The sequence below is a fragment of the Elgaria multicarinata genome, chromosome 8 (genome assembly GCF_023053635.1).
Source record: "Elgaria multicarinata webbii isolate HBS135686 ecotype San Diego chromosome 8, rElgMul1.1.pri, whole genome shotgun sequence".
Taxonomy (NCBI): domain Eukaryota; kingdom Metazoa; phylum Chordata; class Lepidosauria; order Squamata; family Anguidae; genus Elgaria; species Elgaria multicarinata.
Window position 1 is genome coordinate 39,729,721 of NC_086178.1, and position 26,749 is coordinate 39,756,469.

At 41.8% G+C, this 26,749-nt stretch overlaps 1 protein-coding gene across 1 annotated transcript in view; it reads right to left on the reverse strand.

The window, feature by feature from the left end:
• NYAP2 (neuronal tyrosine-phosphorylated phosphoinositide-3-kinase adaptor 2) overlaps positions 1–26,749 on the reverse strand; it is a 196,950-nt gene that overhangs the window by 83,710 nt on the left and 86,491 nt on the right. The window contains exon 3 of the mRNA XM_063131493.1: positions 19,294–19,595. Coding sequence (XP_062987563.1) covers positions 19,294–19,595 — 302 coding nt within the window. The remainder of the gene's footprint in view (positions 1–19,293; positions 19,596–26,749) is intronic.

The following is a 26,749-nucleotide window of genomic DNA, read 5'->3' on the forward strand; positions in this document are numbered from 1 at the left end:
CATTTTTCATATGAGCTAATTTGTAGCACAAAGGATCAGCAGTTTTTCATCTATGGTTATGACACACTGCAGTTAATTCTAGAAGTTCTGTATGCTCCTTGTCCTCATGAACTTTATGAAATCATTTTTTTTCCTCCATGAGGATGGGTTGAAATATGAAATTATGTTTTGGCATTTCTTTTCATAATTGCTCAGAATACAAGGGGAAAGGACATTTTTTTTAAAAAATAGCAGGTTTGTCATTTTCTATTGTGCCTTTGCTGTTTATCAGCTTTTGAGACCTCCACGCAGAGTTAATTTACTGTACAATTCATCTCACAAAGAAGAATAGCATTAAGTATAAAGACAATTAATCTCCTACCTCTTCATTTATAAAGGTACTGTGTCAAAAAGAATTTTAAATTTGTACTGTCTTTCTCTTTGCTTATTATGGATTTGGGCCTTTGGTGAGTATTTTCAGTCTACAGTTTTAGGATTTAGGAAGACTTTGGCTGCCAGTTAACTACCCAAAGCTGATCAATGCACATCACACAAAGTGTACAGCAAATATTGTTTTAACTGGTTTTAGTCTGGTTTTGTACTAACAAGGATTAGTAATCTTTTTTTCTTTTTTCCATTGTTATTAGAAACACACTTGTAGCATCACATTGTGCATATAAAAACACTTTTTGTTGTCAAACAGCACATTGCTAAAGATCCTTACATCTTAATAGCTTAAAAGGAAATAAAATTTCTTAAACATTTCTTGTTTTTAGACTTTTAGTCCTAATATCTTACAAAGGAGAGATCTCATTCTAAGAACCAAGTTCCTCATTCAATACCGCTGATAGGTACCCAGGCCTGCATTCTAAAATCAGCAGATATTTATACACTGGGGTGGGGGTGGGAAATTACTTCACAGCTAATATTATCTACTGTCCCATAAATCAGGGCTCACAGTCATAATGATCTCATTGTCATTAAATATTCCCCCCAAAAAAGTCTTACATGTATATCCTTCAGGGAGATATAATAAATTCTGAATTATATGTTTGAGAAGATAACTCATTGTTCAAAATTTGCCAACCTACATGAATACATTTTTTTCTAGACATCTGTATATCAAACTGTTTGATAAGTATACATTACAAGAGATTAAAAACTTTTAAGTACACTTTTGTCATAGAATAATACAGTCTAACACCTGTTCATGACTCATATAACTTTTTGGTCCAAGTGATACAGCTTTAACTCAACTATTCATGTCAACTTGACCATTGTTTTTTATGCTATTTATCCAGAATTCATTGTGGACCTGCTTCTGAACCTGTATGTTCCCTTAACACATGTATGTTCCCTAATTTTTACTTATCTACATTTTCAGATTCTTAGCTATAGTATATATCATTAACATCTGGCATTTGCATTTTGTAATAAGACATCTTATTTTATTTTAAGAGAGCTGGGTTAGCATATTCTCAATAGTCTTCCCAGCAAGTACAATAAAACAAAATCAGTTATTTCCTACAAATCTAGGACATGTTTCCTTGAATTTTTTTTAAAATACTAGTAAAAATGAATTGAAAATTAAAGTACTAGCATTCATTTTGCTTATTTATTTGATTGATTGATTGATTGATCTGTACCAAGACAAAAGGCTGAGGTACGGTGGGCAGCTCTAAAGAGTTCCATTGGTAGCCCCTAGAGCAGCCTTTCTCAACCTGGGGCGCTCCAGATATGTTGGACTGCATCTCCCAGAATGCCCCAGCTGGGGCATTCTGGGAGTTGTAGTCCAACACATCTGGAGCGCCCCAGGTTGAGAAAGGCTGCCCTAGAGAGTTCCATCTGGCATCTATTTTGGTTTGTGTGTCTGTGTGTTTATTCTCTCAGGCCTTTTAATCCTCTGTATACTTTTGTAGCTATGCTGTTTTTAACAGCTTTATCTTCTGATATTTTTACATCTTTTTGTTGAAGCTTGCTCTAGATAACTACAATCCTCAAAGGAGGACCTACCGGCCATTCCGAGATGAACAGAGTGCCACCATGAAGAACCCCGGCAGCGGGCCTTCTCTGTGGCAGCCCCCACCTCTGGAGACCGTCCCTCATGCGGTTCAGGAGGCGGAAAATGTAACATCTTTTAAACACCTCCTGAAGACATACCTTTTTACACAGGCTTTCTCTCATCTTTAATGTAGCTGGTTTTATACTACCTTTTAAACTTTTTAATGATTTAAATTTATACTTGTTGTATTTTATGGTTTTTAATTGTATACTGCCCAGAGAGCTTCAGCTGATGAGCAGTATAAAAATGAAATAAATACATACATGAATAAATAAATAAATAAATAAACGGTGCTTTTAATTGATCTTAAATGATAGTTTTATTATACTATTTCTGTTTTTATGTGGATTTTTTATTTTACTTGCATTACTTTGACAGCTATTAGCTACATAGCAATTAATGCATTTAAAAATACATAGATTGATCTAATTATCTATCTTTCTGTCTGTCTAATTAGATAGATAGATAGATAGATAGATAGATAGATAGATAGATAGATAGATAGATAGAATAAGCCAGCATCCCTAAATCAATATAGAGACAAACTGTGAACACTTAAAAATAATAATCAGTTTGGCTGTTGTTGTTGTTTTAAAAAATTAGGGCTGTCCTATACACACTTACCTGGGAGCAAGTCCCATTGACAACAGCAGGAGTTACTGCTTAGTAGACATTTCCTGGGGTCATCCCTAGGTCATCCCTGTGTGTCCAAATGATGCACAGGGGATCCCGGGGGCATCCAGGGATGACCCCTCCATTTTCATGGGATAACTGGTTGCCCAGTTATCCTGGTTTTTCCCATGGTCCCAGGACTACCCTGAGGACCACAGGAGGTGTGGTGTGTGATCCCACCTCCTCATTAGTAGGCGTGGTACTGGAAACGGGCATGGAGTTGCAGGGGGAGGCTCCATGCCCTTCGGGGGTGGGGGGCAGCATTTTCACCATCCCTGTGATGAAATGGGTATTGGGCGTGTGGTTTTTTTAAACTTATCTTTTTCTCCGCATGCATGGCTCCTCATCTAAAAGAAATATGGCAGCCACAACATCCCTCTTCCCTTCCAGGACATCGTGCATTCGACTAGATGCTGGAGGAGGATCACGGAAGCAAGTAAGTCCACGATCCTCCCCCTCCCTTCCTCTACACCCTTATGTGTAGACATGCCCATGGTTAGGATTGTACTGAAATATTATTTTTTATCTCTGTTTAGAGTGTGCACTGTAGAAGAAATACAACTCCAGAAGAACTATGCAGAAGAACTAGTAAATATTTCTGGTCATATGGATCCTCAAAATTGATACTGAAATTTGGCAGAGGGATTTGTAAGCATTTCTCATGATAATTACCCATGAATAAAAGTCATATTACTGGTGACTAGCCATAGGCTTTGACATTTTGCTTATTAGTGGCACAAAGAGTAGACAGTGTTGCTCTGCCTTCCATAATCTGAGAGATCCAGACTGTCTGATCTTCCACATTAAACCAGCTCTTCACTTCTGTATTTACGCTGAACTGAATTAGTTAACCTTTACCACAATGAAGAATCCATCAACAGAACATTCTTGGGAAATTACAAAATGACTGATTACTCTCTTTACTTAGGGTCTTTTGCCTCCGGACTTTATGCTTTAGCGCCATGTTTTTCATCAGGAATATGTAACTGAACAACTTTGGACAAACAACAAATAATAAAAAAATATTTTTTAAAAAAATGATGCTCTGTGGCTATTTAACCTTCCAGTTGGCATTTTACGCATTTTCAATAAAATTTTTAGAAACTAAATTACCTTGGGACATTTTTTTAATGAACCAGTGTTTTCTTTTCTGAAAACACACACACAGAGTAAGGGAATTACAAAGTGCTTCAATGTTAGGCATACATTTTAGATTACCTTGAGTAGTTATTACATGTGTGTATGTGTGGTGGTGGTGGTGGTGGGAAAATAATCAGTGCTAATGATCAAAACGTTTCCACAAAATATCATTTCTAACTGAAAAGTTGTAAAATTAATAGTAATTAATAGGAATCATTTGTGTTTCTGTATAAAGCAGGAAAATAGGATAGTAGAGTTGGAAGGGGCCTATAAGGCCATCAAGTCCAGCCCCCTGCTCAATGCAGGAATCCACCCTAAAGCATCCCTGACAGATGGTTGTCCAGCTGCCTCTTGAATGCCTCTAGTGTGGGAGAGCCCACAACCTCCCTAGGTAACTGGTTCCATTGTCGTACTGCTCAAACAGTTTAATCCCACTGGTTCCATTGTCGTACTGCTCTATTAGATTAATCCCACTGAGGTTGAATAGATAAAATGTAGGAAGAGCAGATTTGAAAACCAAAGCAGAGATGACAGGCTGCACCAAAGGCTAACAATACCAGCTACTTCGTTACTACGGCCCAAGCATGGGAGGTAATGGGGAAGAGCACCTATATGCTATCTCCAGTGTCAGAGGCAGGATACCTGGGTACATCAATTGCTGGGGAACATGAGTAGGACAGGGCTATTTTACTTGTGGGTTGTCCATAGGCATCTGGTTGGCCATTATGTAAACAGAATGCTGGAGTAGATGGACCTTGGTCTGATCCAGCAGGGCTCTTCTTATGTTCTTTACTGGATCCTGGAGATCTACGGGGCACCAAGCTTCAATTCCATTTCCATGAGTGATAAAAATAAGGCTAACAGCACAATCCTATTGGCCTGATGCCCTACAGAAGGAGGGCTCTGAGATTGGAGCTACTTCTAAGCCCTGGCAGGTGGCAGCAGTGGTGGTGGTGGAGGGATGAGGGAGGCGTTTTCACTTCGTGCTTTTTTCCCCCCTTGTCTTTTTTTTTTTTTTTTTTTTTTTTTGCGTTATTAGCTAGATGGGCCTCTGAGCCTGTGTTGCTGACTTACTTTTCTGTGGGCAGCAGGGATCTATGGATTTTGTTAAATCCATTCCATCACTGATTTGCACATTGTCAGGTGTCTTTCAGTCCGCTGTCCGCTCATTTACAGAATCTGATTTTTTTAAGGGATGTATGAGAATTTGGTTCCACTTGCACAAGTGGGGATAAGAGCAGGAACACATAACATCAATGAGCATTACCACAAGTGCACATTTGCAGAAATCCCCCCTCTGCAAAATGGAAAAAAAACCAGTCCTTCAGTCTGAAGAATCTGCACAACTCAGAAAAATCTGGTCTACTGCAGAATCCGCAGGTTGGATTCATGGAAATCCAAACTCATTTGAAAGGGATGGGAACGGAGAGGCTTGTGAATGGAGTGGATCCATAGCCTCCCTTCTTCTGTCCCTTATCCCTTCCCATAGTCACACCCCCTTTCCCCCTTTCCCATAATCTCCCAAGGTCACACCAGTGACCTCAGAAGAGAAGGTGCTGCGGAGCATCACTTAGTGGCTGGGAGGGGTGGGGAAATCCAAGAGGAGATTTCCCTCCTCCAAGGTTTGTCTATGGCCTTGGGGGAACGGACGATCCGCCGTATTCTGTGCCCCCTGGGACCTGCTCCCAGGGATGGTAGGACTGTGCTCTCAATTGTAGAGCATGCTTGAGAATATGATTCTGGGCACCACATTTCCAGAAGGACATTGGCAAGTTAGAACAGGTTCAGAAGAGGTTAACAAAGATGATGCAGAGACTTGAGGACATGTGCTATGAGAACAGACTGAAGGAACCTCTCAGGCTTTTCTCAGTCTGGAGAAAAAAAGACTGAGGGGATACATGTTAGCAGTGTTCAGATACATAAAAGGATGCCACAGGGAAGATGGTCAAGAACGATTTTCCATGGCCACAGAAATTAGGATCAGAAATAATGGGCATAAGTTACAGCTACCTAGATTCCGATTAACTATAAGGAAAAACTTCCTGATGGTAAGATCTGTACAACAGTGGAACAGTCTACCTATGGAGGTTGTGGTTTCTCCCTCTCGGGCGGGGGGTGGTTAAGAAGAGGCTGGACAGCTACCTCTCATGGATGGTTTAATTGGTTTTCCTGCACATTGCAGAGGGTTGGACTAGATTATCCTTGTGGTCCCTTCCAACTCAACAATTCTAAGATTCTATGATTCTACTTATGGAAATGTATTTTCTTGTATCTATGTACCTAGTCTCCAAGTCAACTGAGATTTGTTGGAGCCAATGAGAAACAGTGTTAAAGCAGAACAATCAACATTCTGACCAGTGAGTTGCTGGCCCAGGTCCTTCTCCAGTACACAGAGAGTGTGCTTATGCTGTTAAACGTGGACTTGCAATTTCATAGGTAGAGAAGTTTGTGTGTGGATGGATGTCCTTCTCTGGAACAGAGAGAGTGTGTTAATGCAGATACAGCACAGCCTGTGGTTTGAGCAACTGGGAGATATGTGCTTCCCTATGGGAACTGTTCTCTCAAGGGCTACCATTCTGAAGTTCTTTGTGCTTAGGCAGGAGGATGAAACAGCTGGTGGGAGGGGCAAAGCACCGTAATAATCAAGGGCATAAAAGATAAAGCAAACTTTAAAGGGAATTGTCTATTTATACAATATTTGCAACCACATTGTTCCATTAAAATGAACATAACTGAAACACTGGCAGAATACTATCTAACCAAGAAGATACAAAATACTTAGCAAGCTATTCAGGCTGGAAATTATGTCAAACAAGAGAAAGGGGGGAAAGTGTGTGTGTGTGTGTGTGTGTGTGTGTGTGTGTGTGTGTGTTAGGGCATGGATGAAAATCTCATGTCTGGGTGTAATTTCAGAACTGTAGAAAACTATGCAAATATTAAGCCCCATGAAGAATTCTCCCCTAAGAAAAGTATCCAGTGAAGATAATATGAGCAAAGCAACATGTACCTCCAGTCTCCTTGGAGATTAATCTGTGCATCCACAGATCTACTGAAATTAAACTGATAGCATGATGTACATTTCCTGTTACCATCGAGTGATAGCATTTCAGTTTGAGAACTAGGTAATTGTTCAAGATTACTTTTTAAAAAATGTTTCTGCCTTTTTGGCAGAAACAGAGTATCAAAATTCTCATTTCTAATAAAAAATGTTGCCGCTATCTTCCTAATCTTTTTTATCGTTGTTTATCTCATCACTACCTTATTCGGGGGGTTTTAAAGCAGAGTCTTCAACATGACAGGCCATTTTGTTGAATGATGACCAGCAAAACAAATATTGGTTCAATGAGGGCACAATCCTAGGCGTGTTTAGACTGCTTAGGAATGCTGGGAAGCTGTAGGACTTTTTTTCCTATCTAAACATTCATTCATTCAACAAATAACTTACAGTTTACAAAACAACGTTTAGGCTCTACAGTTTTCCACCAAGCACCAAAAAGCAGGGAAATTGGGAGTTAAGGCTCACCAGCCTTAACGCCAGCACATCCTCCCTAAGGAGGCAGAAAGTACCAGTGAAATTCTCATTCTCCCAAAGCAGATAAACCATGAGGACAGGATGGAGAATATGACATGCAGAGGTGACTGTGGGGTTGTGGAAAACTGATGACGAACAACTTAGGGCCACCTACTTCTCTGTTTTTGTTTAGAGCAGCCTTTCTCCAAATAGTTAACTTTGCCCTTCCTTCAGCATGGAAACTAGGGATGGGTTAACTTACCCTAACAGAAACTGTAATTTGCTCATCAAGTTGCGAATTCTTCCATCCAATCTTGGACAAACATTCTGAGATCTCACTGTGTATATACAAATTGTTGCACATGTACATCGACATTTTGTGATCTGTAGTATGGCATTATGCAATCAATTCAATCAAATTTATTACGGTCATAGACCAGCAGATTATATGGCATCATGCATGCGTTATGATGTCATGCCTCACTATGTTATGTTCTCCCCTTGGACTGCCTCCAACCACAATATTGTAGTATTCTCTCTCTCCCCCACCCTACCCCACCCCACCCCACCCTCTCTCTCTCTCACACACACACAAACACCATAGTTGTGTGAAACATTGCTATGGAGGAGCAACTTCTCCATGCTGTTTGTGTGAACATGGCTTTCACTGTAGCCGACACTACCAATGTTGAGAGATCCATTTAAAATGGTTTCTCGGCATTTTGTTCTATGCTACAGCCCTGGTTGATATGAGTAACCTTGGGGTCTGAGAGAAGAAAAAGTGATGTGCTAATACATATTGTGTTAAGCTGATCCACCAAGAAGGATTACTGTTGAGACATAACAGAAAGTACTTGCTGGATTAGATTATAACTGAGCAGCATTCTATTTCGTGGTCTAAGGCAGGGGTGTTGAACCACTGGGCCAAATTCCATTTTGGAGAAGACTCTTGGGGGGGGGAATCACATTTGAGAGATGAGGATGGGCCAACAGCAAAAGGGACAGGTCCCAAATACCAGCATATTCAACTTAAAGCCCTTACTACTAGCAGCTAAGACTTAGGAGACACGTTTCAATCTGACAAAATCGGAGAGGGGGGCACCGGAAAACCACCAACAATCAGTGGACAGGGAAAAGGGGATGGGGCCAAGGAAACCCCAGAAGGCTGGATTTGGCCCCTGGGCCAGAGGATCTGCACCCCTACTATAAGAGCATTTTCAAGACGAATCCTAAAAATGCCTCTCTACATTGTGATACAACACATGTGAATATGGGAGAAAGAGCAGCTGGGACCCATTTTCAAGCCAAATGGACATTATAGACCATGTCAATGTAGCCGTTTGTTTAAAACTATTTATAACCCACTCTTCCTCACCAAATGACCAGAAAACAATATGACAAACTATAACAATCAATACCTCAGTTAAAGACACTGGAAAAGCAAAATCCCATTTAAAGATCCATTATAAAAATGGCCACAGAAAGAAGAAGGGGGGAGAAAGAAAATAAAATCTGAGTATTTTTTAAAAAAAAAAACTGTTCTGTTTTTAATGTGTCATTCCAAACTGTTGTATTCATAGTAATTGCATAGCTGACAGGCATCTCTACTGTTTCTTATATTCAGCAGTGAAGTACTCCTGAAACTGAGCAAACCCTGCAGTTTTGCACTGAGCTGTATTTTCAATTTGAGCTGTATTAGTCTCACTGTTCCCAGATGTCCCTGTATTATCTTGGCATCCCAGGGATTCTGCATACCCTTCTGTCCATAAAATGGGGTGTGGGGGGCCAATAATTTGAAAAAAATAGGGCTGGGGTCTTAAATTAAATTGAAGGATTTGCCCAATTAAGTCCCTTCCTATTTCTCCTAGCAACCTATGCATTTCACTCCTCCAGAATTCCAGTTTAACAAGAGGGGGGAGGAGTCACTTCAAGCTCCTCATGCACTGATTGAAGAACATGTGCAGGGGTCAGTGGGTCACTTTCCAAATCCCCCTCCCTCACCACTGGCACATGTACAGGCCCCACATACCCCACCAGCTGTGTGTTCAGTGGCCAAGTAAAGGGGCCCTACATGCATATGTTTACCTCAAGATTCAAACATTGAAAATTCTCTGGATTTTGGTGTGTTTTTAAATGAAATTGGTCTTCCATGAAAGGGCATTGAGGGCACATCCAATGTCACGCAAGTTGACATCTGCTCACAATATGGGACTTCCTAGGCATCCACTTACGTTCAGTGGTTCCACACCTGCTTTGCATGCAGAAGGTGCCTGACCTAATTCCTTAGCATCCCAAGGTAGGGATGGAAAATGTCCTGCCTGAAACCCTGGGGAGCTGCTGCCAGCCAGTGTCAACACTGGGCCAGATGGACCAATGCTCTGACTTGGTAGAAGGCAGCTTTGTATGTGTTACCAGAAAACAGAACATGCATCACCCAAAAAGTGGACACCAATTTCCATTGTATTTCCATATGCTATATTGTAGATAATTTCACCCTAAAGAAGCCTGACTAATTAACCTGTGCACCTGCTCAGTCAGCTGTCCAAGTTCTAATTGTAGATGGGCGATCTCAAGGGCCTCCTTTCATTATTTTTCAACCTGACTTGGATGTATTTATTTATTTATTTATTTATTTATTGCATTTCTGTACCACCCAGTAGTCCAAGCTCTCTAGGAAGTTCACAACAATTAAAATCATAAAATACAACATGATGAACTACAATATAAAAATTTAAAAGTTTAAAACTACAGTATAAAATAAAAAATAAAAACCAAAATAACACCTAGCAGCAGTGGAAAGATGTAAAAATGCACTAACAGATTTAAAACAACTGAAACAGAAATAAAAGGATTCAAATAAAGGATTACCTTCTGTTAAGCAAAGGCATCTGGCCAGCTTAGAACTTCCCTTCCTCTTTTCCCATCCAGAAAAAGATTTTGGGGCATGGGGGGGGGGTGCAGAAGGGGGATCCCTTCCATCAGCAGTGTCCATTCCACTGGTGGATAGACACAGTTGGATAAACTGTGTAATTCTTTTGCTAGGTGTATTTTCCTACAACCAGCCATATTGTTCACTGAATTTACAGTACATGAACACACTTTGAAAGCCATGAAGAGACAAATGCCACTAGAGCACGTCAGACAAACATTGCACAGTGTCTCTCACAATTAGTCCCCGTGGATAAAATGAAAAATAGGCACCAGCTATAGATAATTCACCACCTTCTTAGAATTAAATTGCCACTCAAATGGCAAAGGCAGGTATGGCAACACTTTGAAGTCAGGGAATCTTTGGGAGTTCCACCTAATATGATGCTGAATATTTTAAGCTACTGCTGATGTCAGTTTTGAACTGACATTATAATCTCACAACTTCTTGGCTATGAGAAGGAAGTGTTAGTGTCTTATCCAATGTGACGGATGCTAATTGCGTTATAAGAAGTGAAGGCCTATTGTTCAGCAAAGAAGACCACTGAGGGACTGTGAGAGACAAGGCACAGTTTAAGGTATTAGCTGTCATATGTTTTCTGTACCATGTTTGTGGGTACAAAAAAAGTGGGAAGGGAAGGGGAAAAACAGAACATCTTTGCCCAAATGCATTATGCATTTGGTGGATTTTTGAAGTGGAGCTGGATCATCCACAATATGGGGATAACAATCCTGACTTACTTTACAGGTCTGTTATAACTAGTGCTGTTCCCAAATCCTGCCTCCTATGTTCAGGAACTTTTTCTCTCCCTGTGAAAGAGGCATTCTTTTTTCTGCCTCTTCTGCAAGGAGGGGAGAATTTCGGAGAATTTTCTCCTGGGTGGGGGGAAGGGACAGGGCTTCCACATACCTTTTAAATGTAGCCATTTGTTGAGGGAAATTCTTTCTGTCTCTTTTTTAATTTTTAATTTTTGAAAGAACACACCTGGCAATAATTGAAATTTTTGGCACAGCACTAGTTATGACGTGATTTGAACACTCAACAAAGGCCAGAGCAAGAGTGTTTATGTAAGAAGTTGGGCCTAGTCTCTAGCATACAGCTTTCCCTTAAGCTCCTCATATCAGTCTGCCATAGCAGGCCTGAAAGTTATGGAAGTCACACTAATGTCAAATAACTTTGTATGTCATTCTGACATTGAAGAGCAAATGCTTATCAAATATTTCATGCATGTTCACATACTATGTGAATATAAATATAAATATCCCATAGTGAACAAGGAATTCACAAAGAATTTTGAAAAAAAGTAAGCGTATTCACACACACACACACACACACACACACACACACACACTATTTTCAGCTCCAATAATACATGGACCTGTTCACCCAACATACAAGAGGAACAGCTATGGTAGAAGAATGGTTGGAAAATATTTCAAAACATTTGGTTGTTGGTTTTTTCCTCCTTTTTGGTTGATATTTTGTAATATTTTTGTACAAGTGTAAGGATTATTTACACTTGTACAAAATTATTTACACTGTATTATTTATGCAGGGCCTTTGACACTGGAAAGCAGTTGTGCAAAAATATACTGTAAGCGGTTTCCATCATTCCCCCACTCGAAATCTTTTTTTTTTCTTTTTGTCCATACCCAGCAATACTGATGCTGCCATTTTCATGCCATTTTCATGTCAGCATTTGTCTCAATGTATATTTTAGATTAGAAGATGAGTGGTGAAAAACAGGAAAAATATCACCCATACCCTTGTAGTCTGTGTTGATTTTCTTCCATAACAATGAATTCAGTATAAACATCAGCCTTATTCACATGAAGGGCTAAGACAAGAATGCCCATTCTGCCATGCCAGGCAAAGCCTAGGCATGGGGAGGGATTTGTGGGCGGAGCAAGAGAGAGACGTGTCCATCCTGCATTGGGCAGGAATTCGCACCGCTCTGGACTGGGAGGGGACTTGACCAGATATAAACTGGTCACTTACTCCTCGGAGACCCTCTTTCTCGCTTCCGCTGCTCCCTCCCTCCCTCCCTGTAGACAGTGTGAGCTTGCTGGTCGCCATTAGGGGGCCGAGTAGGAATTTTTTGCTCACGTTCTGAATTGGACATGAGTTGTTTCGCCTACTCCACACTGTAAGACAGTCTGGGAGCATAACTAGGCGAATCTGACTGCAATCTAATTTGGTCACATCTAATTCATGGCAAGTAGGGACGGGCATCCAGAGGGAACTGAATGGCGAGCATTCATAGGCACTGTTACAGTGATAGGTGATTCCCGAGGGCTCCCAGTTTTGAGCCTTGTGGCCGGGCTGGGGGATAAGGTCCATGTATGAGGCTGACCTCTCTCACCCACCTTGAGCCTAGGGGGCATGGGTTGGGGGTGACAAGGGAAGGTATCCTTATCCCATTAGGGGATGTTCAGCAGGGCGGCGAGAAACAGAGCGCCACCCGCTGGGCCAAGAAAGCTCGCCCCTTCGCATAGAAGGTCTGCTTGCAGGCTTGACTGGATGCCCGATAGGAACCCCTTTGCAGATCTTGAATAAAAGTGGCCCAGTTTAAATCCAATATATTGTGTCATCTCTTATTTCTTGCGTCCGCCCCGCAATAAGGGAGAGAGAGCAAGGTCCTTCGCCTGATGCTGCATGTGTGCACTCCTGACTCTCTGACCCCCATGTGCCCAGTGAAGGTTGGAAAGGGATGACAGTTAGGGATGTATAAGGATTTCATTTGGATTAATTTTTAACTTGAATTTGCCCCATTTGCAATGCGATGTGTGTGTGTCTGTGTGTGTTTTAAGTGGGAGGGGTACGGCTGATGATGACGTTGGGGAAAGAGGGACTTTGGGGGTGAGGCCCTGTCCTCTGACATCATCCACCCCACTGGCTTGATCTGGGGGAGTACTCTGGCCCCTGGACCAAAAGTGGTCGCCCTCTCCTGGATTTCAGTCAGAAGAAACGTTTAAAACTTGTTCTAAGCCAGCTGCCAAGAAGGGGACAAGAGAAAAATGGAGAACAATTGTTTGAGGGGATGTCTTCCGGGAAGCATTTCAGTGCCTCCAAAACTCTTTTATACCCATGAAAATCTGGCACAGTCCTACTTCTAATATGCATATTACAAAAAGAGAAACAGCTGATAACCAAGAAGAACCCTGACTTCCATTGTACCCTGAGTCCTCCAAACACTAGTCTTTAAATACATTAGTTGACTGTATCAGACATAAGCGGAATGGGAAATTGTTCCAAAATACCGACAGCTCTAAATCTTTTCCAATCTAATTCTTGTTTCAGTGCTGTGGCAAAAGTGCAAGCTCACAATGGGTGTTTGGCATCCTAGATGGGTTAATGGCAGTGATTTGATAGAGAAAAAGGTGTTGCTTCTGAAAAACAGCAATTACTGGTACAGTAATTGCCTCTCCTAAAAGGTAAATGCCCTCAATAAGTCAGCCACTTAGAGAGATTACAGTGCTGGACAAATTCTTTTGTCTGAGCAAGAATTATAAAGCAACAAGAGGTACTTCTTCTATGAAGAAAGCTCACTGGAGATTGCACACAAAGTAAAATCTACCAAGTTATTTTTTCAGTATTAGCCCCATTGATATAAATAGGAGCTGAGCAAGAGTTATGCTCTTGTTCAAATTCCATCCATGTTCATGAGCCTCCCTGTGGATGAGATGTTACTGCCAATTATGCCATAACAAAATGTATGTGCATGTGGATGAATAGTTAAAGGTGTACATTGATCCATCCCTAATCACAAAGAAAGCCAGTGATATCAACAAAATCAAGAGTTATGCCAACCAGAACCATTTCCCAAAAAACTCTACCACTCTGATTGAAAATGTCTCTTACCATTTGCATTATTATTATTTACAACATTTATCATTGCCCTTCCTCAAAAGAACTCAGGTTGGCATACATGCCCCTCCCCACCTAATTTATTCTCAGAACAACCTTGGGAGTTTGTTTAGTTTGGTCACTATAATTATGAGATATCAGTCCATCAGTGTTGGATTGGCCCCAGTGCTGCTGTGGGGTCTATGGGTTCAGAGCCAGACTCTTACTCAGGTTTAGAATCAGTGAACTGAGGACCCAGACCAATCTTAGAAAGCCCTAGGCCATGAGAGTTTAGCTCAGCTCAGTTTCCCATATAATTACGAGATATGGGGGTTGAATTGGGGCATACTAAGGCCGTGGAATGTCAGAATGGTGGGAATTTAACTCTGCCTGGCTTTGCATGGGGTGGGTGGGTGAAAGGAAGTTGAACACTCTTGACCAACTGCAGATTTTGACCTTGAATGAAATGTCTGCAGCTCAGGAGGCTGAAAGCCTCTCTGTGAGAATCTAGCAGAGCAGAGTCATGGTTGAAGGAGGAGGGGCTTCAAATCTATCTCCTTGACTAAAGGCATGCCCTATTACACATACTGCTGGCTTATGGGTTAGAGTACCCTGTCAGTTTGATCATAAGAAGAAGGACTCTTGTGACGCCACCCTTCAATTTAAACCACTGCTGAGATGCCAGGGCCTTTGCTGGGAACAACTCATCTTTACTACTTGAAATCTTTCCTGCTCCAATCTACCACTGTCTGAGCTACCCAAAGCACACCTCACCTGGACTCTTCATCAAATCTGGACACTTTTCTGTTTGAACCTTGTTATTATTATTATTATTTATTTGTTTATTTATTTATTTATTTATTTATATAGCACCATCAATGTACATGGTGCTGTACAGAGTAAAACAGTAAATAGCAAGACCCTGCCGCATAGGCTTACATTCTAATAAAATCATAATAAAACAATAAGGAGGGGAAGAGAATGCAAACAGGCACAGGGTAGGGTAAACAGGCACTGGGTAGGGTAAAGCTAACAGTATAAAGTCAGAACAAAATCAAGTTGTGCCATAAGAACCTGCCATGAAATATAATGCTGGAACCAACAACTCTAATGCCTGGAGCACTTTCTTGTTTGGACTCAACCTTTCTTTAATGTCTGGGATCATCCTGCCACCTCGGTTTTTAGCCTGCCTAGGATCTAGTGTAGTAGAGCCCCTAAGGGTGAACATCTCTCCTGCCTGGGACATCTCTCCTGCTATTATCCTGAAACCTGGGCTTCGATCAGTGCCTGAGAGCATGGGTCGAAGAGGCCCTGAAAGGGAACTTCTCTACTGCCCAGTGCCCTCATAACACCCTAGCTTTGACTTATGATGACCCTTGATCTTTGACCTGCCTTGACACGCATCCTGTGGTGATTCTGATATAGGACTCTTCTACACCAAGCAGATATTGCACTATGGAAATGGTATGAAAGTGGTATATAAAATGTAGGAGCCACACTACTGCTTCATAGTGGGGTTGAAGTGCACTGACAACTGTTGGGACCCATTGACACCTGCCATATACTGCTTTCATACCATTATATCCTGCATGGTGTGGCTCCTGCCTTTTATATACCACTTTCATACTACTTTCATAGTGGAATATCCTGCTTGGTGTAGATGAGCTGATAGAGTTTATTGCTGGATTGATCTTTGCCTCTTTATGTGTGTTTATTCTAATTTGTAACTTGCTCTTGAACTATGTCTTGGAATGCTATCTTGCCTGGATTTAATGAGACCCTTGACCTTACTCTGAACCATAGAGATGCTGACTTGGGAAGTTTTTGTCGGGCTCACTTCTGTCACAGTTGTATTTATTAACATTGAACTGTTTCTTGAACTAAGCAATGTGCCTATAGCATCTGCTATATGATGTTATATGATGTTTGAAAAGGGTTACCATTATGCTTTTACCATGAGATTGGCTGCAAAAAATAATATCATTGCCCTGGGTGTCCTGTGTCAGAATGCCACAGTGTGTGCCAGAAGAAGCAAGCTCATGCTATCAACGGTGCTGACTTCCACTTCATTCAAGGTTGTCACACAGAGGAGGGCCAGGATCTCTTCTCGATCCTCTCAGAGTGCAGGACACAGAATAATGGACTCAAGTTAAAGGAAGCCAGATTCCAGCTGGACATCAGGAAAAACTTACTGACTGTTAGAGCAGTGCGACAATGGAATCAGTTATCTAGGGAGGTTATGGGCTCTCCCACACTAGAGGCCTTCAAGAGGCAGCTGGACAAGCATCTGTCGGGGATGCTTTAGGGTGGATTCCTGCATTGAGCAGGGGGTTGGACTCGATGGCCTTGTAGGCCCCTTCCAACTCTGCTATTCTATGATTCTATGATTCTAGGCCAAATACAACATGCTGGTGTTGATTTTTAAAGCCCTAAATGGCCTGTGGTCAGAATATCTAAAGAAACATCTCCTCCCATATGCATCTCAGGTCATTTTTGAAGGCCTCAGCTGAAGGACGTTAGGCAGGTGACTATAAGAAAGAAGGACTTCTCAATTGTGGCACCCCATTTATGAAATGTCTTTCCCAAGGACATTCCTCTGGTGCCTTGTCTATTATCTTTCCAGTGCCAGGGAAATGCCTTTCTTTTCTTCCAAGCATTTTAGATTTTATTGCTGTTTTTATAGATTTTACATTGTTTACATTGTTTCTAAAAGTATATAATAACACAACCACACCACGCCAGTCCTTTTCCAGCTCCATTGGCTGCCAGTCCTGGTTCGGGCCCGATTCAAAGTGCTGGTATTAACATTTAAAGCCCTAAATGGCTTGGGGCCCGGCTATCCTTGTTTGGAGGTCACCCTGTTTTCATTCTCCATCTCAAAGTCAATCTGAGCATTTTGGCCTGAGGGACGATAGCATGTTCCTAGCACTACATTAGTTTTGGGGCCCTGCATTGTCACCCACAGCACTTCTATGGAAGAGTCTTGCCCATTTAGGTGCTCTAGTCTACTTGACACAATACCCTCTTTGACATAGAGAGCAACACCGTCCCCAGTACGCCCTTCCCTGTCCTTCCTGTAAAGTTTGTATCCAGGGATGACTGTGTCCATTCCACCAGGTTTCTGTAATGCCCACTATGTCCAGGTTCTCCTTTGAAACCAAGCATTCCAATTCTCCCATTTTGGCTTGGAGGCTTCTAGCATTTGCATAGAAACACCTATACACGGTGTCCCTCCCCAGATGTCTCTGCAGTGTCCCTTTTTTCCTGTTGCACTTTAGCCTCTTTGATTGGCTATCATGTTCTATCCTGTACTCATGGCCTATCTGCTCCCCTTCTACACTGGGACAATCAAAAACATGTTCCGATTCATCTCCTTCAGATGATTTAACCCGAACCGGATGCTTCCCAGCTCCTGTTGGCTTTTCCCAAGGATTTAGTTTAAAAGTGTCGTCTCTTGCTTGGAGTAGATCTGGCCTAAGACTCCTTCCATGAATTGAAGCTCCATCTGTTCATAGAATGCAGACCTGCAGCTTTGATCCACATAGTAGTGCAGGAAGGTTGAATCAGGCCAGCCTGCTTAAAAATGCAGACTGAACAAAATCCTCAAGTGTCCCTAATCTGTGTGACCCCATTTCCCAATTTATTCCTGACCTTTGCTCTTCTCTGTCTTCCATTCTCAGGTTTCTCCAAACTCTCCTGTTCATTTAAACAACTCATCCATGCATTACCACTTGCTTACCCGCAAGCTTCAAATTGCTTCTTAGGACACCTAGGTAATACTACCTCTCTCATTTCCTTCAAATCCCTCCTCAAAACCCATCACTTCTGTGAACCCTTTGGCTTCCCTCCTTAGCCCTCATCCCCAAAAGAAATAAAGCCCAAGACTGTTGCTACCTTTCCATTTTGATATTTAAAGGTAAGCTCCTCTGGGCAGGGAACTGGTTTATGAAACTCTGCAAAGCACCTCTGTGATCAACAGTGCGGTATTGGGAGGAGCGACAACAAAAACTAATAACAACAACAGCAGTTTTGTTTATGCAAATTAATTCCCTGAACATTTTCACATTGAATTTTGATTTAGGCAGTGGCAACAATGAACACTGTATTGTGGTCAAGCAAAGAAAAAGGGAGAGATTTGCATCCAGTCAGTGTGATTCCAAAGGCTGTGTGAATGGAAGGTCACACATACAACCAATATTTCTTCTCTCCTGAAGTTACCTGCCTGCACCCGCTGCACCCCCCACTCCTCATCGAAAAGCCTCTCTGGAGGGTAGAGAATGGCATGGGAGAGTGAAGCCTTTCACAACACTGTTCAGGAAGTCCCCCCACAACCTTCCAGATAGGCAATTTGGGGGCCCAGATGGCTTCAGAAGAGCAAGAAGGGATTACAAAGTTCAGCTACACTGTGATCTTCTGTTTGTGTAATGTTTCAGTCTCACGCATTGCATCCAGCATTACTTTGGTCTCCAATGTGGCCCCCATGGTTATCTCTCTTGGTTCCTGCCAGTCTCCCTTCAGATTTTTTTTTATTGTTAAAGAATTGTTTTTAATTAAAACATAATTAACTGGAAGGCTGGGAGACTTCAGAGTCCTCCAGCACAGTCTTTCTTTCCTGGACTGTCAATTGAAATGTGTGCATGTGGAGTGTATCTCTGAGCATCCTCAACTTGCCTTCTGTGAAATGGGTATTTTGTTGTGTTTTGTGGGGGGAAATATATGATTTAGCATTTGGGGCTCAGACCATAGCTCTGCCTTGTACTTAGTTTCTTGACTAAGTTACTTGTCTCTGAGCCACATCCATTTGACTTTTGCAAAATGGGTGTTGGAGCAGAAAACTGCAAGTTGAAAAGACTGCTTGGTAGCTCAGACCCCATAATTCCCTTGTACTTATGTTCTTGGGTGAGTTACTTCTTTGTTTTGTTGAGTCTCACCAGTTTGCAATCTGGCAAATGGATGTTTTGTGACTGGGCATGCCCACCACGACAACCAACCTGTGTGAGCACCCATGATGTACCCAATGACCCGAAAAGGATGGGGACCCCTGCAGCATTCAGTTCAAGCTCAACAGCAACCTTCTTGCCAGTTGACAAATGTGCCATTATGAAGTGAACATTCAGCATGAACTCCTCAAGTAAACAGGAGTCTAGCACTTACCTTCAGTCCTATCTGCTAGCTTTCCACTCTTACTCGTAGTTCCAGCATTTACAGTTTCAGAGGATGTGCTTAGTTTGGTATTGGGGTCTCGTTTCGGTTTTGGCGGTGGTTGCTTGCGAGAGCAGCTACTGCTTTCATCGTCTGTCCCTCCAACAGAATGAAGCGACTGGGATCTCACAGTAAAGCCACTGGAACAAGGATGCGGCAGTCTGTCCTGAGGCGCGGGCATCGTCATAAATCCCATGCGGAAATGTTTGCCTACGTAGCTTCCTTCGTTTCCTCTCACTACTTCGCCACCCAAGCTGAAAGTAAAGTAAATATAGATATAGATATAGAGAAGGTAGATATGACGAACCTTTCTACACAAGGCAGTTATTGTATGCCCATGATTCCTCACTTACTGTAGTTTGTGGGTTGTTTACATGAAGTCATTATCCTCCAGGGCTTCTTCTGTGCTTTGCAACCATTTTAGCAAGGGTTGGGGTTTTTTTTCTTCTAATGTGGAAAGTCTGGTAATATTTGTGAATGGCAGAATCAAGCCTAGTATAACTATGCAATTGCACTATACTACAGTGCCTCTTAGCACTTGTGTAATTAACATAAGGAAAGGAATAGAGGAGGAAAAAGCTCTGGGGGAAAAACACATGAAAAGGAGCCTATCTTAATCTTGCAAATTATCTAGAAACAGAAGCCTTGGTAAAGTGGCAGGTTTAGTCTGTAGTGTGAATATGCCCAAAGATTATAGGACCTCTTCAAGGGCTAACAAAATGAACTTGGTTGTTAAGTGATCCACTAGGGGTGTGCACTCCACACCAAAAATCTGGGGGTCCAACAGATCTCCAAAATTGCAGTGCAGTTAGGGGACGGTTTTAAAACCATCAGAAACCCCCAGTGCAGTGAGATCATTCAGAGCCCCAAATGGATCCTAGGTATCCGAAGGTCTTTTAGGCGATGTGAGAGCTCGTTTCATGTTGATGGACAACTAACTGAACACTTCCATATTAGGAAGACACTGTCACTGAGGGGTGAGGGAGGAGTAGTTTTGAGACTGACATCTGTGGCTAACCAATAACCACAGTCACCTCCCTGTCCCCTCCTCCAAGTGCTCAGAGGGAGGGATTGCAAATGATATAACCCATTTTTCCCTGCCCTGGAACTCATTCATTTGTTAGGTTGTGGAGCGAGAAAGAGTCCAAGTTCCACTCCCCATATGCACTTCATCTTCTCTCAAGAGAGCTTGCAGAACTTTCAGAAACTAACTTCCTACAAAAATCAAAGTCCCCCATGTGTGTCGACTTGGTACCATATGTTTAAATTATGGGATCTGTGTCTGAACAAGAATGAAACTACAACCAATTTTCTGCACTTCTTGAAAAATTGATGTTGGCTGAAAGGAAGGATTTAGGAAAAAATGGCTCACATGAAAATAATGAAAACTATTCCATGTAAATGAGTTATCCCAGGGAGACTGGCAGGCAGTGTAGATCCATAGTCTCACAAGCCAATATTAGGATGTGGAAAAGAATCTTGTGCCAAAGCCTGATCTGTGTACTGCAAATATGGACACAACTCATCCAGGTGTAAAGTCAAGAGAAGAAAAGGGTGGTTAGAGAGAAGTTTGGTATTGCTAGTACTAGTAAATCTCCTCTTTTGAAGACAGGACTCAAGTTTACATGCTTTGAGAGAGAGAGAGAGAGAGAGAGAGAGAGAGAGAGAGAGAGAGAGAGAGAGAGAGAGATTATATTTATGTTTGGTCTTGTCTGACACCCCACCCCCCACCCCATTTCACCCCATTACAGCAAATAGTCAGGGAACACAGCAGATCTCTATTTTTATAAACTGAAGACACACAAATGTGCATCAGCAAAATTAAGGACAAAAGTTCCTGCACAGTTGTGGATGTGTGTGTGTGTGTGTGGGATGGTTTAAGGCTTTTTTTTTTTTTTTTTTTTTTAAAGAGCTATCAGGGTGCCAAGTTTCATCTCTTTATCTTTAAAAATAATGGAGATGTATGCATTTTTGTTCATTCCCATTTCCTCTGAAAATGGAGCAGTTTCCTGATGAGTCATCCAGTGGTGCGGAGAGATGGACTGCCTCCAAAAATTGGAGCGGGAACCCCACTCAACAGAGCTCTGCCCCAAGTTTTGAGGAGGAGCAGACCTGCTCTGCACACCGCTATGATCCAGCACTTAATCACAGAATCACTTTGATGCCTCTAATATGGTCTTGCATTCAGGATTGTCATGATGCAGTTTTAAACCATTCATAATATTTGTTTTTCTATTTTGGAGGTGGGGGGAATTAAGGCATTTTCTATATTAAAAACCTCTTCATTAAAGAACTCCATATGCCCAATCAATGACAGTAACACATATAGCCATTAAATAAGGCAAGAACATTTAGATGCTCTTCGCAACTGGCACATTCCCTTCCAACACCCCTGAATTTGATTTTTCAGATTTATTCTTTTAAAATCTTTTAATTGAGGATGTACCGACCCTGTTGGGGCCGATTCAGAAATAATCCACCAGATGTCTTCTCACCACAGCAGATTGCAGCCTTCTCTCTCTTTCTCTCTTTCTGTGTGCAGATGTGTACGTGTGTGTGTGTGTGTCTGTGTGTCACCCTTTTTTATCCAGCTGGAATCCCACCAATCAGCTATTGTTGGAGGAGGGGAAGATTAAATCTAACCTCATGCGCTCATCAATGGGATTCCAGCTTTTTAAACAGTTGTATGGACATACTGCATCAGCTATAGGCTTAAGCTGAGGAATCGGGCATGCAGCACCCATTTATCACCCAGGAAGAAATATACACCCACAAAAACGGTGCCTGCGCAATTTGGCCCCTACTGGATAAAGACATTTCACTACTACATCAACCATGGAACTACCTGTTATGGAAAATGAAGTCTATTTGCCAAAGAGAGGGGTGAGCAACTCGTGGTCCTCCATATGTTTTGACCTACCATTCCCGTCAGCTTCAGCCAGCCAAGCCAATGGTGAGAGATGATGAGAGATGGAGGCCAAAATATCAAATTCCACAAGTTGCCCATACCTGGCCTAGGATAATAGGCTGCTGAATATATTTCCTCCTAAATCTTCAGGAATCAGGTGTCACGCACAGCAGTTTTTAAAAGGTGAAGAGAACTGCGACGTAACAGACCCTTACACTAGGCCCGTCGCATAAACCCTTCTCAGGCCAAGTGTCACCACTTGAAAACCTCAGGGAGGGTTAAATAAAACCTTTCCCCTAGCTATGAAGGAAAAAGGTTTAATTCAGGATCTGCTCTAAATACACTGTGGGTATAATCTGGTGTAGGCAGGGCTGGTGCCAGACTATTTTGCGCCCTAGTCAGGTGCGCTGTACTGAAGCCAACCCCCAACCCCAGCACCTGCTCCTGGCTTCGAAGCCAGGACGCTGGGGTTAGGGGGCGGGGCAGCGGCTTCGGAACAGCGCATCTGGAAGTGGCTTCCGGGCGCGCCGTTCGGAGCCCTCCTTTGCTTGGTGCTCTAGGCCGCCACCTGAGCTGCCTCTATGGCAGCTCCGGCCCTGGGTGTAGGTGTTTAATAACTGTAAGGCAGATAAATAATGCCAAGCTGACATGTGGAATTTGGTAGCTAACAAAATAAAAATGTTTATTGTTGTTTAAAAGTTTTAAATCATAATATAATGCTTTTAATCCTGCCTGATCTAAACTCTCCACACACCAACCACCTCACTCTCTTCACACCAATCCTAAGTCCCTAGAATTCAAACTCTTCTTACTCTCCTCACATGCACTCAAACTCACATACCTCACAAACTCCCAACACTCTACTTATATACTCCTCCCCCCCACCTATTACATCATAAACCACACCCACTCAGTTCTAACATTCTATACTTACCAGACATACTAATCTAGACATATACGTGATAATCAATTGTGGGGTAATACCACAGGAAAATAATAATAAAATGTCAGACAGTTCAAGGAGCTAGTTTTAACCTATAAAGCTTTACATGGCTTGGGACCACAATACCTGATGGAACTCCTTTCCCAACGTGAACCTACCTGCACACTACATTAAATATCTAAGGTGCTCCTCCAGGTGCCTACTCTGAGGGAAGTTTGGAGGGTGGCAACAAGAGAGAGGGCCTTCTCTGTGGTGGGCCCCCAACTGTGGAATGATCTCCCTGACAAGGCTTGCTTGGTGCCGACATTGTCATCTTTTCATCGCCAGGTCAAGACTTTTCTCTTTTCCCAGGCATTTAGCAATATTTAATGAGCCTGGGTTTGTTTTTTGGCTCATTGTTTTTTAGAGTTGTTGTAGTGGTTTTAAATGTATGTGCATATTGCATGTTTTGTGTTTTTTAATTCTTGTATATTGTTTTAAGTGTTTTTATCTTAAATAATAATAATAATTGTTTGTGACTCTGAAGTCCTCAATATTAATAAAAGGAAAAGAGGAGACATTCAACAGGGCAGGACAAATTCATGTGTAATAAAGGTAGCCCGTTTTTCACCGTTACTTTACCACCAGCAAAAGGTGGGGGGTGTAGAAGAGAAAAATCCCTTTTTATTTATTGGAATTCTAATATATTTTAAAGATAATTTTTCACTGAATGGGAAGATGCAAGACAAGGCCAAATTGGGAGTGGATTTAACCATAAAATCTATTGCTACTTTCTATTGTGTTATCAGGAGGGAAAATGCACACTTGAGTCAGAAAATGTGGCTCTTCTATTACTTTTTCTAAATGTGTATTTAATCATATAATGTAAAAACAGCATTCTATATTGGGTTTTTTTTGGTTTTGTTTTGTACATGACTTCCTTGGATGCTAAGGTATGAAGTACAGAAAAGATGTCATTTTGTATAAATGTGGCGCATTCATGAAAAGTGGTCAATGTTGAATAGAAATCTTAAGCAAAGTCTTTTCTCTGTCTTGTCACTTGGCAGTCTGAGACAATTGTCATCAATAGTAGACTGATAATAGAACTGCATGTTGAAAGCCACAAATTCTGAGATACCAATGAGTTTTTGTAATGTGCAGACACTGCTGTGCGGAAAGGTATGTTCATAATTCCTGATAAAATCAGATTTTTGTAGTGCAGGATACAAATAAAAATATGTCAGCTATGGTATTGTATACCATATACATACATATTTCAAACTTAAAAGTGAAGCATAGTGGAACCCTTAAAGATAACTCTCTTACTCACATGAACATTTCCTATTAACATCATTTTATACCTTATATTCTCTAAAGCATCAACCCATTAAAAACAGATCTAGTTCTATAAAGCTTAACAGACTGCAATCACAAGAGGGCAGTGGTGTCCAGATACACAAATTAGTATATGTATACACCAAACCATTTCTGAATCATAGTCAGTGTCAGTTCCTCAGAGATGTTAATCCCAAAAGATCAAAAGTAGGACTTATTAATGATTCCTCTACCATCAGGGAACAATAGGGTTGTAACTTACCCTCACCAAGAAAGAGGAAATGCGTTACCAAGAAAAGAGGACAAAAAGAGGACACCAATTTGCATGACATTTGGACATGCACTATGTACAGGCACAAAATTGGAAATAATAAATATAATAGAAATAGAAATACAAGACATCTCACCATAGTGGAGATCTCTTTCTCCATTAATTTATTTTCTTTTGTCTTTTACATCTTCCCATGGGGCATCCAGTCACCAACTAGAGAAAGGGAACTGGATCCAGACTTAGTCATATGCCAAGTTAATCATGACTAATTTGTTCCATAGATTTCAATGAGTATGTATAGGCATGTGCAAGGGGTGTGCCAGGCACACCCTAATGTCTTAAGCAATAAGTGTCGAATTGAGGTGGCCACTGAGTAGGGATCCAGACACAGTGGGAATGGCCGCCCAGCTGCCCTCCAGCTGTTCCCCTGCTGCACCGAAGAACCAATGCCTCCAAGAGAGCACCATTGCTCCCAGCAGCAGGAGCAAAAAGGAATCATTCTGCTGGGAGCCTCTCTGCTGAGAGCAATGCTTCAAAGAGGCCAGGAGTAGGGACCCTGAAGGCTAATATCGCCTTGTAAACCCATCTTCCGGCCAGTGTCCTTGATGATTGAGTATTCAATAAAGGTTCGCCTTAAAAAAAAAATCCCTGGGTGCACAGCCTAATGAAACACCTAGGATTTGGGATTGCATGGAGTCCCTTGGCCTCTGCAAAACTCTAATGCCACCTTCTTGACTTAGTGCCCTTTAGAGGTGGCCATACTGACTGAACATGATAATCGGAGTCTACTACCAACCACCCAATCAAGGAGAAGACAAGGACAAAACTTTTGAGAAATAAATTGCCAGTGTTTCAAGGAAGTGTGATGTAGTAGTGATGGGGGACTTCAATTACCCTGATATTTGTTGGGAGACCAATACTGCCAAAAGCAGCCCTTCCAAGAACTTCCTGACATGCGTGGGTGATAACTTTCTCCTACAGAAAGTGGAGGAAGGAACTAGAGGATCAGCAATCCTTGACTTGATATTGACCAATAAGGATGACTTAGTGGATAAAGTGGCAGTTATGGGAACTCTGGGGGAAAGTGACCAGGTCATATTTGAATTCTTGATTATAAAGGAGACAAAAGCTGAGTGTAGCCATACACGTACTCTGGATTTTAGGAAAGCTGATTTTAATAAACTCAGAACTATGATAAGTAAGGTCCCATGGCAAGTGATCCTAATGAGAAAAGGAGTGCAGGATGGGTGGGAGTATTTAAAAAAGGAATTTTTAAAGGCAGTTTCAAACAATTTCAACAAGGAGAAAAGATAGAAGACAACAGAGGAAACCAATGTGGCTCCACAAAAAACTTAGAGATGACCTGAAAACAAAAAAGGATACATATAGGAAGTGGAAGGAAGGCCAGGCTACAAAAGAAGAGTACAGACAGGTGGCACAGAAGTGCCGAAATGGCATCAGGAAGGCTAAAGCTGAGAATGAGCTGAGATTAGCGAGGGATGCTAAGAGCAATAAAAAGGCTTTCTTCAGATATGTGAGTAGTAAAAGACAGAGGAAAGAAATAGTGGTTCAACTGCTTAATGAGGATGGCAAATTGATAACAGATGACAAAGAAAAGGCTGAAGTGCTCAATTCCTACTTTGCCTCAGTCTTCTCCCAAAAGCGGGTCTATGATCCCCCTGGAAAAAGTGAAGCAGAAGTTGAGGGGGCAGGATTGCAGTTTGAGATTGATAAACAAATGGTCAAAGAACACCTAATTTCCTTAAATGAGTTCAAATCTCCAGGGCCCGATGAACTGCATCCTAGAGTAATGAAGGAGCTAGCATAAGAACTCTCAGAACCTTTGTCTATTATCTTTGCAAAATCATGGAAGACGGGTGAGGTGCCGGACGACTGGAGGAGGGCTAACGTTGTCCCTATCTTCAAAAAGGGCAAAAAGGAGGAACCTGAAAACTTCAGGCCAGTCAGTCTG